Here is a 16,430-nt window from a genome sequence, read left to right as displayed (position 1 = left end):
AATGAATTTTATTATTGCAATATATTTTATTTATTGCACTATACAGTTTTATACTATTTAATTTTATATTATTTAATCTAAAAAAGCATGTGTAATCTGTGAAAAAATGTGATTTTTAAATAAAAATTACACTATTATATAAGCAATACTCCAAAAAATTAAGATAAAAATAAAGACAAATTAGTTTAATATTTTCACAAATATTTTACACACACACACGAATGCATATATGTATATATGTATGTATATATTTGTATATATGCATATATGTATACAAAAATGTATAAGTTATTTTTATATGTATAATTTCTTTTAGAAAATATATTGGCAAGCTCCAAAAAATTTTTTATATATTTTAAATAATATAGACAATTTTTTAATATATAAAAAAATATATGACTAAAGCTGCTTCATATACTACTATACTATTATACTACTATACTATACTATTTATATCGCTCGATGTAATGCTTTACATATTTGGACGCAAAGCAATCTCATCTTTAAACAAATGATACCTTTTTTAAAATCTGCAAATAAAACACACGCGTTATAAGAATTTTAATTATAATTATATTTTAAGTACAAGTTCTATTTTCATTATATAAGTTTTACATTATATAATACTTACTTCTGGTTGTGCTTCAACGTAACATTTAGCTATTTGAAAAGCTTTATCGCAAGTATTTTCCGCTGCTAAAAATTAATTTTTCGATTAACTCTGCCAACAATCAATTTCCCTTTTTTAAACTTATCGTATTCCATTGTATATTTTAAAAAGGAAGGAAAACATGCAATGTATACGTTTTATACATTCTATAACTTATATTAATTTAAAAAAGGAGAAATTAATCATGCTGTTCGATAAAAGCAATAAGAAGACTTACGAATCGATTTACATCGATTAAGAACTTTTTTCGACAACTCTTGCATATTACGCGGAAGATGACGCACAGCTTTCTCGATATCTACATTGTTATTTTCGTTAAGAACACCACTCTTCATCATAAAGCATCTCAAGTAACATTTTAAATTTATATCATTTTCTTCAACGTTGCCGGCCTTCAATCGTTTTAAGGATGCTGGATTAAATAATCCAATTAAAAGAGAATTCATTCTTTTCAATTATATGCGAGCAATATAAAAAATATTATTACCCCAAGAAACATTCGTTTGCTGCCGACAATCTCGTTTGATATCCGCTCGTGCTCGAACATATAAAATTGAATAAATTTTATAAATGCATTAATTAGTAAAAAAGTTTGTCTATATACGTTCAATATTTTTAAAATTTCAATATCGGAATTATGTATGATGTATCGGAACAATCTTTATTACCATACTGTAATTAAATTATACGAATAAATACGTAGAGATATTTATTAAAAACATTGAATACCTTATATTCTAAAACGCAATTTTTAAAATTATGCGAAGCGTTTGCAAAAATAAAACATTTTTCAAGAAAAAATTTTGTAGACAAAACAAATACGATTCTGCTTATTAGCATGCACAATGATTTTAAATTACTTACTACCAGAAGTAACACACCAAATAAAACAACGAGTAATATATTTGCAGTTTTCATATTTTTATAGTAGGGTATTTTTTGCACTATACAAGTTTCTGATTCAAAAGACGTTTCCAGTCAAGCAATATTAAGATTACTGAGAGTATAATCCTATTGTAGCAGACACGAATTTTTTGTTTATATTCGATCTTTGATAGCAGCACATAATTCATCCACAATCGTGTTATAAATGTCGAGTATGAGACTGAACAATTACACACACATAAATGTCATATTAATTTACCGTAGCGTGACATATAAACGATATATCAAGAATTTTATTACACAAAGTTATAAAATGTTTCAGGATACTTCTCTCTTAATGTCTCCAGTAATTATTTTGATATAATAGGTTTTCATTTTATATGTAGACTGTACACGCATTGTATAGTAAACAATATATATGTAGAATATTCCATAAGTTAAGATATATAAATCGATACAATTGTTAAAAATATATGCAGTTTTTCGCAATAAAAAAATTTCCGGAAATGCACTATTTTCTTTCGAAATATCTCATTTTTTATTATTTTTATTTTGTTAGTCTTTTATATGAAAATACACTTTGCTGTTATAATAAAATTTGTTTTATATTAACTCAAATAAAATGTCTTCAATTATTTTATATTATTAAAAAGTATTAGACTTAATTATAATAAATATTAATTATAATAGGATATGAATGATCAAAGTGTATGTTTTTGCAAAATATGAATATATAATGAGAATATCTATAAATTAATTTTATTTGTCTCACATACATTAGCGACATTTCAATAAGAATATATCAATAGAAAGAATATATTGTCATTTAAGTAAAACTAGTATTTTCACTTTTTTTTAAATTAAATGACATCTTTATATATATACATATATATATATTATACTGATAAATAATTATATTTTATATTAAATATTTTAAAAATATGCACTTTCTTATCGTTACACACACACATATATATATATATATATATATATATATATTAACAAAATTATTCTTATTATTATAATACAGCATATTTTTATTTATAGTATATTATTATGATGCATTATTGTTATTAATAAATTGGGTATCATAAGATATTATTCTTAACTTATTGATATTATTACACAGTATAATATTATTATATAAATATAGATTATTTATAATGAAGGATATAAGTAAAATTGTTAGTATTGTGATCAATAATATTATTTTAATATTATTTTACATTATTCGATAAATATTTATGTATTGTTATTGTTATTAATTAATATAATATATAACATAATAAGTGTATTTAATTTTTATATTTTAAATAAATCTCTCTAAGTCGAGACTCGTACACATCATTATGAACGATCGATTGTATCACATTTACTTCGAGCTTACTTAGTAGACATGATAATTTATCGACAATTATATATCTTCAAATAATATTTTCCCAATAATTTGGTATATATTCAAATATACATTCAATATATGAATACATAATAAAAATGTTTTTGAAATAACAATTAATATAAGTTAGTAGATAAGGCTATTTCTTACGTAACCACTGATCGATAAATTATCAGCATTCGTAGCATACTATTGCTTTCTAGACAACGTTAGAGACCGCCAACTTATAATATATTCAGTTAGAAACACGTTTAAGAGACAGATTAGTTTCATTTATTTTTAATTAAATATAATTTAATAACAAAAATTATCTCTCTTTTTAATTAAATGAATTGACTATCATGGAACAAGAAAGATGTCTTAATGAATTATTTTATAATAAATAAAATTGTGCTTGTGAAACTTTATTTGCAATCCTTTAGAGAAGAAAAACTTTTTTGCGTTGCTTTCTAATTAAATGATATTATAAGACAGAAAGATATTTGCAATCCTTTAGAGAAGAAAAACTTTTTTGCGTTGATTTCTAATTAAACGATATTATAAGACAAAAAGAGATATATTATTATATTTATATAACATAATATTTAATATATTATTTTTAATATATATAATGGAGCATTCTTTCTCAACCGGACCGTGCTCTCCAAAATTGGTTTAACTTTAAATAGTTGTGCAAGGGCTTAAAGTTTATCTAATTGCATCTACTTTCTGATGCCGAGTGGCGTTTTTCAAAATTCAATATAGAGGACTCAATAGCGGCTATAAACAGTGGACGGCCAAAAAAATTTGAATCTTCAATACAAAAATAAATCTTTGCATTACAATTTTTATATTATATTATAATAATTTTATCTATATATTATGTTAAAAATAATCATCAATCTATGCAATTAAATTATTGAATACACAACGTGAGATGTTTCCTTAGACATATATTTTTATAATTTTAATATCTAGCATCTATCTATCGCTAAATAATAACGCAGCGGATTAGGAACGTTGTGTATAGCTGTGTCACAGATCGTTAATTAATAAATATACTTTCTGTATCTGACATGTTTAAGTAGTAAGTGAAATACAAAATGTTAAGCGTCATTAAACGTTTAACGAGTGGTCCATTCTTATGAGAATGCGAAAGTCGCTGTGATAAATGACAAGTAGAGGGCAAAGATGAGCTCTGGCAAGTGTATAGATTTTAAATATCGATTCAGGTATATGTGTGTACGTGACGTGTAATATATCGCATATTTAGTATCATCAATTTAAGTATGACGGCAACATATTTAAATGTTTTATTCATTCGCGTGTAATTCAACAAGACGTGCAAATGCGGGACATTGCAGTAAAAGCGCGATATTCCGTACTAATCTGATTACTTTTACGAGTTCTTTCCGAGCATATGTACAATTAAAAAATGAATGAAACATGCGTGTGTGTTGTCAGAGGTTGCCAAGATATCTAATCAAAAATCCTTTGATTATTATAGGACTCGATCTTCGTCGCCAATCTATCACTACATCGAACACCCCATACATGTTTCTGCTCCCGGCGGTATGCATAGGGTATCATTGACATCCCGATGAGATGTAGGTGCACACACATTCTTCCATCTCTCTGTGTCTTTCTCTATCTCTCTTTCTTTCTCCTCCTCCTCTCTCTCTCTCTCTCTTTTCTCACAAATACGAATACAACACGAATACAAGGCGTCGTTCATCGAGTCGCAGACTCACAGCGAATGTAGCGTGTGGAGAGAGATATCCTTCGCTCCGCCGCATGAGGGACCTATATAACTGTACCGGCTGTCTGGGTCAGGGGGCGGGCCGCTACGTTTGTAGTATACTCCGTATATCGGACAGGTGTACCCTATTCCGAGACTCTTCGGGTTCCCGCGTGCACCTCCGAGACCAACAACCGGCTGCACACGCCGCCCCGCTCGCGTCTCTTTCTCTAGCTGTCGCGGGCATCGCGGTGTATCGCGTCACCACGAAGAGAGGTGATCAGTCGCACGCACGAAGCTTCCGAGGGCTCTTATAAATCTCATTCGAGCGAACGCGAAATTCGGCGCTTCGCCAACAGCAGCGTCCGCAAAATCGGCCCGGAATCGGCCGGAATTGTGCGCCAGGACTTTTAACGTTTGGTCCCCGACTGACTGGTGTGGTAACCCTTCGTTCATCTGACACCCCCTTGAAGGAAGACCAAGCACACTTGATATCAACCACTCGCATCTGGATTCAATCTTGGGTATCGACTTAAGAAAGTAAGGTATCATTGAGCCAATTTAGAAAATTCAATCACCATCCACCATCCTCACCGTATATAAGTTCAATTGCACGCTTCACTTTTTTAAGCTTCTTTAGAAAAATAATAATATATTAATAGAGAGACTCTTTGCCATGAGGGGGAATCAACGGTTAAAGTACTTATTATCCACGCGTCACATTTCGAGCACGTGTTCGTTTCGCTACGCGTGGACAGCTGACTGTAATACAGCGGTGATTTAATCCCGGAATACCCTACGTGTGCGAGCATGCATCGTTAGAGGTAATTCACGGCTATTAACCGCGCTTCTTGTCTTGAGTCCGGTAGTTAATATCCTACGACTATGTTGGACGTAGTAATTCAATTAGCGTTATGTCACCGATTAAGTTATTAGAAACAAATCGCATGTCACCATTCATGCTTCGCTCTCTCTCTAATGTGCTAATAATACACAACCGGAGTGCGAACTTATGAGAGAAATTATACGTCGAGCCGCAGGAGATATAGCCGGCCACGTGATAATTGTTTCCGTTCTATCGAGGGATACCTACAACGCATTATATATTCAGCACGGACTTGTTTTACAATGCATAAAACAATTCTAAAATTTGTATCATGGTCTCTCTTTCGTCCATCATTATAATCATATAAACATGAATCAATATTAAACAATGTATCAGCGTTTCCACAAAAAATGCGGGCGAAGAAACATACGAGGGAAACGATCGCTGCATCGTTAATTAAAAAGCGCGTAATTTCGCAAGCCGTTGTGCGTAAACCAACGAAATCGAGCACGTATTAGAAAAAGTAGATCGTGAATCTTTTTACAATTTTTATACTTGCGCATTTTCATTAGAAAAGACGGTAAAAATACGTACTACATCTCTCTAACAAATATTATATTATTTTTATTTAAAAAATGTGAATGCGCGTCATACAATTTGCAGCTATATTGTTATTTAAAAATTTTGATATTTATTTGAATAATCAAGTTCGTAAATTGCGCATGGATACATTTCTAATTTAATATGAATTAAAATTTGATATAAATTTATGTATATTAATTAAATGATTATTATTATTAAATTAATGATCTGAATTCTTGTTGCGTGATCTATATATCTAATGGATATTAGACGATATCTAATGGATATAGACGCAGCAGCCTGTTTGGATCGGAAATGTATGGAGAAGCGATCGAGTCATCGGGCTACTCTTCGTTACGCTTGATTACCGTGCAATTGCCGCATCGTGGGACGAGTAATACGGACGGCACGCGCTCATCTGCCTATCGCTATCAATTGATATACTTGATAGACGCGTCTAATAAATGCGACTCGTGTATATCGTCCGCGATTCGTTCGATTTCAATTTATCGACGAGATTACCGGTCATTTTCAACGCTTGATTAAGTTACGTTGCGAATGTGTGGTCGTTATTCCGGAGAAATTGACGCGGAGCGTCATCGAGATTCAAGCGAGTTTATAACCGACTGAGATAAAATCTTGAGGAAAAAAGAAGAAAAGTGGAACAGCTATATTAAATGGCAGGTGCTCATAAATTTATTAAAGCAGGAAACGGACAATATATAATGTAAATTTATCAATGCGCGTACACTCGTCTTCACTTCCGAATGTTAGCGTTACGCGTTGTTATTTTATAACACGTCCGTCAATAAGGGAGAAGAGATAACGAGAGAAGATGGGGACGAGGAAATACACGAAGAAGCTACATTCTTTCTATATAGGTCGCTATTAGGCGCTCATTATGCGAACGCCCGACTTCGGAATCACCACACTGACGGAACCGTTATATGTATTTGGCACCACGCCACATCTTCGGCATACCCGATACATGGTTAACGCGGAACGGGAGACGTGTAAACAGTCGAGACCGTGGTGATTTTTATTCAAGTACACGGACAACCTGTAAGAGGAAGGACAGGTGTCGCGGTTTATCGTGACACAAATTGCAAGAGCAGAATAACAGCTAATATACAACTTTGTGAGAATGCTCGCGAATTATATACGTTCAAAATACGTTATAACAATTAAAATTCGCAATATTGTTGACTCTTTGTTAATCGATTATTATGCTAAATAATGCCTAATTAGACGAATCAATTGGATTTTATGATTGGATGCAGCCATATTTATACCTCTGTAAGTTGTTCTTTGGTAATAGTCTATCGGAAAAGCGGTTTCTCTCTCAAGGAAACTTTCAAAGAAAATCAATTAGTTCAATGTGATTGTGGTAGAATGTTTTGCAACTTTAATCCGGCACATAGATCATTCACGTCTAATCAATTTCTTTTAATGAAAAATAATTAACTATAAATTGTTTTAAGCAAAATTATATTTCTAGAATATAATTATAAAATTTTAGAAAGTGTCTAAACAATTCTCTTTAATATCTTATTTTAATAACTTTTGAGAGACACGACAAGTTCTTATATAAGAATTGATTAAATAAAAGTAATCGAAAGACAAATAATTTCTTCGAGATCAAATTAAAAAAAAAAGATTTGATTTCTGAAAGTCAACTATTCAAAAAATTTAATTCTTTATGCATTCAAAAATAAGATCTTTTTTATAGAGAAAAATACGAAAATGTGACAACTAGTATATAATAGTAATAACAGCTTATTTATAAGCTTTGCGCGCGTATCATAAAATATTTTATTACGAATGAATAAATTACAATAAATATACGAAAATGTGTTGTATAAAATAGGAATAAAAAATAACGTCAAGCAATCGTTAGAAACAAGTTACGCGCGCTTAAAAGACATCAGGACGAGGCTGAAACGATTGGATACGAATGAATGATCCAAGTGTGTTGCCGTTTGTAGGTCAAGTTTTAAATGTGCTACAATAGATCTATCGTGAATATACAAAAAGTAAGCAGTAGAGTATTCGCAAATTGGACGAACAGCCGTCCCGTCGCGACTGTCCGGCCGCGCCCGGTTAACCGGTTGGTCCTTTTGACTCTTCGGTTCCACGTGCGCGCGGCCGAACGTTGATCAGCGACGCGCAGGAGCCTACTTGCCTACATTCATAGAGCGCCAAACATGCCACTCGGACATCGGGAATGCACACATTAACGCACGCAGGCATCCCGCGTATCGTCTCTCCAGCTTTTCTCTTTCGTGCGCGCACGCGAAAGCAGTCGTCGCGCCGTTCTCCAATTACATACACCAACGATTTTGATCCCCTTTTTCATAGACAGATGTTTAATTCGAGACTCGATCGAGATCAAGTCAAAAGACAAAAGGAAAAAGGACAAGATTAAAATCCATGTCATGTATGTCATCATACATGTGAATATGTCAGGTGCATTATGCTGCGAAGAGGAATGCGGAGAGACATTCTCTCACAATCAGTGTATTCCTCGGGCGTTAAAATCCGACAAGAGCGACAATTGGACGAATTAGTATCTATACTCGCGACATAAATTTACTCACTCGCCATTTACGACCGATTTCCTTGTCTATTCGTGTTCTATCCAATTTACTCTCTACAATAAAAATCTTCGACCAGCGTTTTATTACGCTGAAATAAAACCACGTTTTCATCATGTTTATTGAGCATTTCTTTTTTTTCGTTTACACACTTCTTCCTCTTCCGTGATTAGATACCTCGGTTAAAGAAAAGAAAGTTTTGCATCAAGAATCTGACTTCCGTCCTGCATGTGTATGCAGAGTAGCGGTATGTGCGACAAGTCAAATGACATACTCTAGTCGCGTCTCTTTCCACTCCCGCTGTCGAAGATACGTGCGACAAAATTATATCCCGGTAGTCCGTTATTTCGTGTCGTTTCGAGTTGAAAGGTGCAAGCCATTAAATATCTGTGTTGGACAATTTATTTAGCAGCTCGCATGAAAACAGCAGCGCGCTATTCCATATCCCAATGAATAGTTTCTATGCGAGTTTCTGCGAATTTTGCAAATTTGACTCGCACTGATAGACAGGGACTGCGATTCCGACGAGATAACGGAGCAAAAACCCGGACATTCGGGAGGAATTTGGGACAGATGGCCTAGTGGTTGCGCGAAGCGACCACGTCGCCTGATAATTGGCGATCAAATACGAGCGAAACGCGACAACAGGCTGTCCTACAGACATCGGATAGCGGAAATGTGAGCAGCGGTTAACAGTAATCTTGACGTCTTTTTGTGCGATTGCAAGCTCGCGCTCCAATCACAAGCTTTGGACATTAAAATCCCGTGGTCAATTGATCCTTGTGTATCAATTAAATTATCGGGATATTTTTCATTTAAATGTCTCGTGCTTATTTAATTATTTTGTTGACTGCAAAATATCTTGTACTTCGAGATATTAGAAAGTAATTGATATAATATGACAAAATTAATGCTTTCTCCCTTTCAAAGGCCTTCTTAATTACTAATTTCGTTACGTTAGTTAAAACCTCTAATTACAGACCGCGGTTGCGTTGAGTAATCGAAGGTTGTTCCGACGAGAAGGAAATCGCTCAAGATCGTTTACTACGATTCGCTGTGAGAGACGGTGTCTCGGCTTAGAAGACTACATTGGCCGTACAATCAGAATTACAGGTAAATTATTCTGCGGTTAACAAACAATTTTTTTTAAGCTGCTGTTTGGTTGCTAATGCCAGTTTTGTGCGGATCATCTCAGAAATAAAGCAATACTTTTATTTTCGTCAGTATATTTGGTGCGCAAAAATCTATTTAATGTACAAAATTAATTAAATTATATAGTTCAACAAAAAGAAGGAATCTAAGAAAAAGAATAATCATTCCTTGTAGTCTTTTTTAAACTCAATATAATTTTGACTTTTTTAAACATAAATTTACAATAGCCAAGATAAACTTGTAAAAACATATATTTTAATTCATCCTCTTCGTGTACTAATTACGGCTAGAACAGTTTTTATTCTGTTAAAAATTAAGTATATTATTAGAATTTTTATATCATTAGAATTTCAAAAGTAATTTGCTATACAAATTAAGGTTAATTTTCATAATCAAATATTTAAATTATTGTGTACTGCAGAAAAATTACAATTTAATTATTTTACCACCGCTATTGTATTTATAAATTTATAACATCGGATTTATATTTAATAATCTGAAAAGTTCCTATATACATAACTTTTTGCAAAAAATCTGAATTTTTCTTAATTTTATTATCGATCATATTAATTTTGTCATTTTTTTAAAATTTAATTCTGACATCTTTCTTATTACCTATACTTTTTACAAGTTTCTTAAAAAAAAAAAAAAAAATTGTATATACTTAATTTTAAATGAATAAAACTTTTTTCACGCATCACACATGAGTTGTATACACTGTATACTATAATTATATGTTAATATATTCGATATTCATTTCAATAATACATAGTCAATACTGTTTTCAGTGATACAATAGTGTTTCACCGTGGACGCCAACGCGGTATGCAGTTACGCATTTACATCCTAGCCTGTCTCCTATTGAAGGGGGTAAGCGAAAATATATTTTTCACTTTTCTCGCGTATATTTCTCCCTCCGAAAAATAGATCAATCCCATATTGCGAAGTGTACAACCACGTTAAGCACATTTTAAGAGCGCGTCATGTGGGGAGAGAGTTAACACAGGTCTTGCGTCTTGCAAGTCCGATCGATCATCGTAAAGGCGCTCGATCATTGTGCGTAACATCGTTGTCGATCAAATGCATTCTCGGGAGACGAAAGAAAGACGACGGACGAGATTCGTGCGGGCACATATTGCCATTGACTCTGTTTCATCTCGAGCGAGACCACCTGAGGACGCAAAGGCACGGGGGATAGGCGCGCGTCTCTCTGTGTCTTTCTCTCTCTCCCTCTTTGCGAGGTAATTACTACATTATAACCCAGATATATCGCGACGAGTATACGAGCACGTGGCCGGGCAATGCCGTTACCCAGTGCTCTGACCCAGAGCTAAGGGCAGAACTCGCCCGGTTCGACTCGGTTGTCCCGATGTCTCAAAATGGTGCGCGGAATGGAGCGGCGCTCTGATCCGCCGCTGCTGTCTACCACGGGAGAGACCCGAGTAACGTTTCATCGGGTCCGCTCTCTTACAAGGTGGTGCACAAAAATCCCGCGCGCGGAACGACCGGTTTCTTTGCACGCGCGCGCGCGGTCGGTGTACCCTTTTCATTCCTGCATTCCTGTGGCCCGACACAATTTTCGATGCACACATGTGCGCTCATCGGCGCGCGTCTTCTTTATTTCCCGGTCTCAACCTCTCGGTCGACGATTATCGTTAGCCTTATAAGAAAACGGCGAGGTAGAACGGGATATGAATGAAACGCGCACGTCGTTACCGCATCCGCGTGAATGGTGCGCGCTTTCCGTCTCTTCTACTGTTCCCCGTCTGTCCGCCACCGATATATCTGTGAATTATGCGGGATAACGGTTTTATCGAAATCTAGTTACTCGTTTCCAGACGGGCTTTGAGAAGTTATTGCGAATACCTATCTGAGAGAAATTGTGTTCTTTGAGAATAAAATAAAAAAAATTGCGGAATGAACGTAATGATTATTTATATACAAATGTTTCTACACATTTGCCATTTTCTTTGACCTATAAAAATCAATAGAAAAGAAAATCGTCGAGCACAAAATGTCGAATGACATTCGACGAGACGAAATGAAGATTATCAGACTGCATTTGACGTAACGTAACGTGATGGCGTGATTCACCATTCATGCTTGGACCGCCATCAGCTGTACGCTTCTTCGGCATCCTCGCTGTCGCGATCTGCCGCAAGTGACTCAGTAGGCCTCGGTCTGTCGCGAATTATGGGACACGCGCATTGAAAATACATGGGACGGGATAAGTGGATGGACGGGAGGGAGCGAGGGGGATGAGAAGAAGAAGAACCGCCGCCGAACGTGCACACGCTCCGCGCGGAACTGGCCGATTGACCCGCGGCTAAAGACACGGGTGGTCCGTTATGCCCTAAGGTCACGCGTGACGCAATCGGCCACTATAAAACGTACAAGTTCTATACGCAACCGACTCCTTGCTCCTATTCCGTCGCGAACTCCCCCCTATCCTTCCCCGGACCTCTCTTACCTCCCTTCCTCAACATCATGATCGAATGTGGGATTCGATCGAACTAACTACGAACAAGTTTGTCGCCTTTTCCTCTCCTCCTCGTCGTCCCTTCCCTCGCGCGCTGTGTCGCCTTCGGCTCTGTCGCGCCACCGGAAATAACTCTTTCGACGATCGCTCCATTTGTCCGATCCGATAATCGAGCCCGCGCCGCATTTCTCGGCGCGCGCGCGTCGCGATTCCGTCGAGCTTGACACACTTAGGCCTCCCATTGAGCGCGTGAGAAGCGGATACCGTTGTATGATCGTTTTTTTTTTTCGTCTTCTTCTTTTCGATATACATATATATATTTTTTTCGATATATATTCGATATACATATAAGTATATATATTTATGCGTGTGTAAAAAAAATTAGCTTGTGTCTAAAACAACATCCCTAAATATACATCGAGCGCGTGAAATTAATGCTAAAAATAAGATTCGTGAATGAGATCCCGAGTATGGTAATGTAACCTCATTAAATTCATCGTAAACATTCGTCGAATATAATGCATATTTAATAGTACGAAAAAAAGCGAGAAGATAGAAAAGAAGCGATGTCACAAATACGTGACAAGTTTCATAGGAATCTAATAAATTATATTCGCGGTAAAATGATTTTAATTGATCCGCTTCTCTTCGATCGTTTTTCAAACTTGCGGTACTTTTTTAAGAAGGTTGAGAGCAAGGATCTATTCGTCATACATACTGATTGCTCGTATTCTTCTTATAGCTGGCTCGAGCCGAAGAAGTAGAAGTCGTGGAGGCGATTCCGGGGGAGGATAATAGGAGCGAGAATTCGGCGCTGAATCGTCAGGACAACGAGTTAAGTAATTCCGATCAATTGGCACTGGATTCTATAGCGGAGAAGGATGCGGGAGGAAATCATTACAAGCCAGGCGCTCTTCGGGGCCACCCTCTGCTACCACCGGGCCGAGGCGCGTTAAGTCTGCCACGTCCGCATCACAATGTCGCTTATCACGGTCCACCGCCACCGTTGCCGCCTTCTAAAGCGCAACCGGAAGCGATGGACAAGATTTATACGACCGGTGGTGGTCTCACCACTGCTGTCGGCGTCGAACCCTGGCCGGTGGCGACACCCGACATGCCGAAGATCGTGTCGCTGGACGTGAAGTGCGAGAAGAATCTGATGAAGGTTTACCTGGGCTTCGACAAGCCATTCTACGGCATCGTCTTCAGCAAGGGCCACTATAGCAATGTGAATTGCGTCCACCTGCCGGCGGGACTGGGTCGCACGTCCGTCAATTTCGAGATCAGCATACACGCGTGCGGCACAGCTGGTAACACGGAGAACGGACTGTACGGCTATGGTGCCGAGTCTGGTTCCGGGACGTACTTCGAGAATATCATAGTGGTGCAGTACGATCCACAGGTGCAGGAGGTCTGGGATCAGGCGCGCAAGCTGCGCTGCACCTGGCACGATTTATACGAGAAGTCGGTCACCTTCCGTCCGTTCCCCGTCGACATGCTGGATGTGGTACGCGCGGACTTTGCCGGCGACAACGTGGGATGTTGGATGCAGATACAGGTCGGGAAGGGACCGTGGGCTTCCGAGGTCTCGGGACTCGTCAAGATCGGTCAGACGATGACGATGGTGCTCGCGATCAAGGACGACGACTCCAAGTTTGACATGCTCGTGAGAAACTGCATGGCGCACGACGGTAAACGCGCGCCGATACAACTGGTGGATCAACGCGGCTGCATAACGCGGCCTAAGCTGATGTCCCGATTTACTAAAATCAAGAACTTCGGCGCCTCGGCGTCGGTATTGTCGTACGCTCATTTCCAAGCGTTCAAATTCCCGGACTCTATGGAGGTTCACTTTCAATGCACCATACAGATCTGCCGGTACCAGTGTCCAGAACAGTGCTCGGAATCGTCGCCCTTCCTGGACAGTCAGGGTCTCCTGGAGAATCATCCGCATCATCACGCGCCGACAAACGGACATCCCGACGTCGGATACGGTTTACCGCCTCCGATCCCGCTACCGTTGGAGGCCTATTTACAGGCAGCCGCGGGACAACCTCGGGACGAGAGAAGAAGGAAGTCCCGTGAGATCTCGCATAATCCGCAGAAGGCCGTCGGTGTGAATCGAATCATCCGGGTGGTCTCGACCGGCGACCTGACCTTCTCCATCGACGAGGGCAACAACAGCGGCGAACAGCTGTTGAACGGTGGACAGACGATGATATTCCCGCAACGTGTTCAGGAGAACGCAGCTAGCTCGAGCATGATCTGCATGACCACTCCCGGATTCGCGATTACTCTCATCGTATTACTCGCCATTCTACTTTCCTCATGTGTTCTCTCGGCCTACCTCTTTATGCGTCTCAGGCCCTTCTCGGCGAGGGCCAAGAAATCCAACGTCGTCGCGCATAACGGCGGCGTGACGAAGAAATCCTCGAGAACGTGCTTCTACTCATAGAGATATACTCGCGAAATCGCCGCGTGTCCACCCTGAATCCACTCCAGCGCGATCCCAATATCCGCGCCGCGCCGGAAGAGGGGCCGTCAAATTGGACGGCCCTCTTCTCGGAAGAACCGGTTTACGCGATATCGTTGAAACGTCGTTGGAGGTCAGTACGTCCGTAGAACGAATGCGGTCGCGCGGAGGAAAAAGGAAATTGGTCTCGGCCGCCACGTCGCGCCAGACTAATAAATTAGCGGTAAACGGGTAGAAGAATCACGTTCGTGCTCTTTTATTTTTATTTTTTTTTTTTTTAATACTTTTGGCCATTAATTAACAGTATTCTTCTATATGTACACGCGTATGCAGAATTTCTTAATAAAGCGGATTGCAGCGGAGCATCTTCTGCAAGAAAAACTTTGCATGAACTGGTCTTCGAAATCACGAATCTTCAGGTTTCGTAGAGGCTATCGAATGTCGTAAGCACGACCCTGCGTTAAATTATTTTCTCCGATACCAGCAACGATATTGTCTTACGATATGGCTAGGCAGTACTTCGTGTCACTCGGTATCGCGACCTCCACGTGGAGTCGTGCTTCGTCATAATGAAACTTAAGCTCAGGCCTATATAGGCATAACATAGGCGATATACGCCGAAAATTTAGTCAAAGATAATCAAATCTATTTCTGCGTTTATTACCTATGTATGTATTTGTATTTAGTCTCTTCTTTCATTTCTCGGTATTTGGGACTCTATCGTTTAACAGTTTAACAAATTGTTGCTCAACAATGTGACTGGGTGACAGTAAGGCTGAAATTTCGCGAAAATAGCCTACAACAGCACAATGCTAAGTAATGTTAATAATGTTAATGTTAATAATATATCATATGATTATTTATATTTATTACCTATCTAAATTATTTTCTTAAAAATATATTTTTACAGACAGAATTTAATAAACTCTCGTATATATATATGAAGCAAATGAAATAAAGTTATAAGATATAAAAATATTATATATCATTCCTTTTCAATCAATAAATTAAGTAAGTAATTTATAATAAACGCGTACGTATACAATACGCCGCATCAATGAGAAATTTTCAATTATATAAAAGTATATAATTATTTAAGTGTTACTCTAATAGCTCGTCCTAAGTTGCTCGTCTTAAAATGACAAGTTGTGCCAAAATGTTGCATTAATATTATATAAATCGATAAATAATAAATTATGCAATTCCAGTTATAAGATATAAAGTGTTTCGCTTTGTTGTGCCGTATGAATATCAAGCAGCGCTCGAGAAAATATAATTGATAAAATTGTCGTGACATTCAATTCTCATTTATATTTTTTGTATCTATTATTATGATCAGTGAAACACTAAAAAAAATTCGCATTAAAAATGTGAAAACGATTAAATGAAGAAAGTTATTAATTCGATAAGTTATATACGCAATTATGCAGTCATTAGTTTATATATTTACAGCGTGATCTGTCTAGTATATAAGATAAACCTACATATACTAATATGTCAGGTGTGTCAAAAGTTGTGTATTTCCGTTGGCCATCTAATTTTTCTTTTTTTTTTAATCTCATATACAATACTATTTTGTTATTTTATTAACCAATGAAGACAGTTGATGTATTTTTGTATACGAAATAAATAATAATTGGAATTCAATCGTGTATA

At 37.1% G+C, this 16,430-nt stretch overlaps 2 protein-coding genes across 3 annotated transcripts; one reads left to right on the top strand and one right to left on the bottom strand.

The window, feature by feature from the left end:
* Positions 1–438: 438 nt before the first annotated feature.
* On the bottom strand, positions 439–1,639 carry Obp9 (odorant binding protein 9). Its single transcript, XM_083043918.1, has 5 exons — positions 1,535–1,639; positions 1,158–1,215; positions 888–1,082; positions 632–696; positions 439–530 (listed from the first exon to the last, which is right to left on the bottom strand). Exons 1-5 carry the CDS (start codon positions 1,586–1,588, stop codon positions 504–506), a joined length of 399 nt encoding a protein of 132 aa, XP_082900044.1. The 5' UTR covers positions 1,589–1,639; the 3' UTR covers positions 439–503.
* A 3,169-nt stretch (positions 1,640–4,808) lies between these two features.
* Dy (transmembrane protein dusky) lies at positions 4,809–16,430 on the top strand. 2 transcript variants are annotated; one of them, XM_083052064.1, is made up of 4 exons: positions 4,809–5,208; positions 9,651–9,783; positions 10,611–10,692; positions 13,044–16,430. In XM_083052064.1, the coding sequence occupies exons 3-4, from the start codon at positions 10,648–10,650 to the stop codon at positions 14,754–14,756; spliced, it is 1,758 nt and encodes a 585-aa protein (XP_082908190.1). In that variant the 5' UTR covers positions 4,809–5,208; positions 9,651–9,783; positions 10,611–10,647; the 3' UTR covers positions 14,757–16,430. The 2 variants fall into 2 exon arrangements, with proteins under 2 accessions (XP_082908190.1, XP_082908200.1); XM_083052074.1 differs by having other exon boundaries at positions 4,809–5,213.

Source organism: Prenolepis imparis, unplaced genomic scaffold, assembly GCF_030444845.1.
Source record: "Prenolepis imparis isolate NDT839.2.m4 unplaced genomic scaffold, iyPreImpa1.0 SCAF_1, whole genome shotgun sequence".
Classification (NCBI taxonomy): domain Eukaryota; kingdom Metazoa; phylum Arthropoda; class Insecta; order Hymenoptera; family Formicidae; genus Prenolepis; species Prenolepis imparis.
This window is presented reverse-complemented; position numbering and strand designations above follow the sequence as displayed.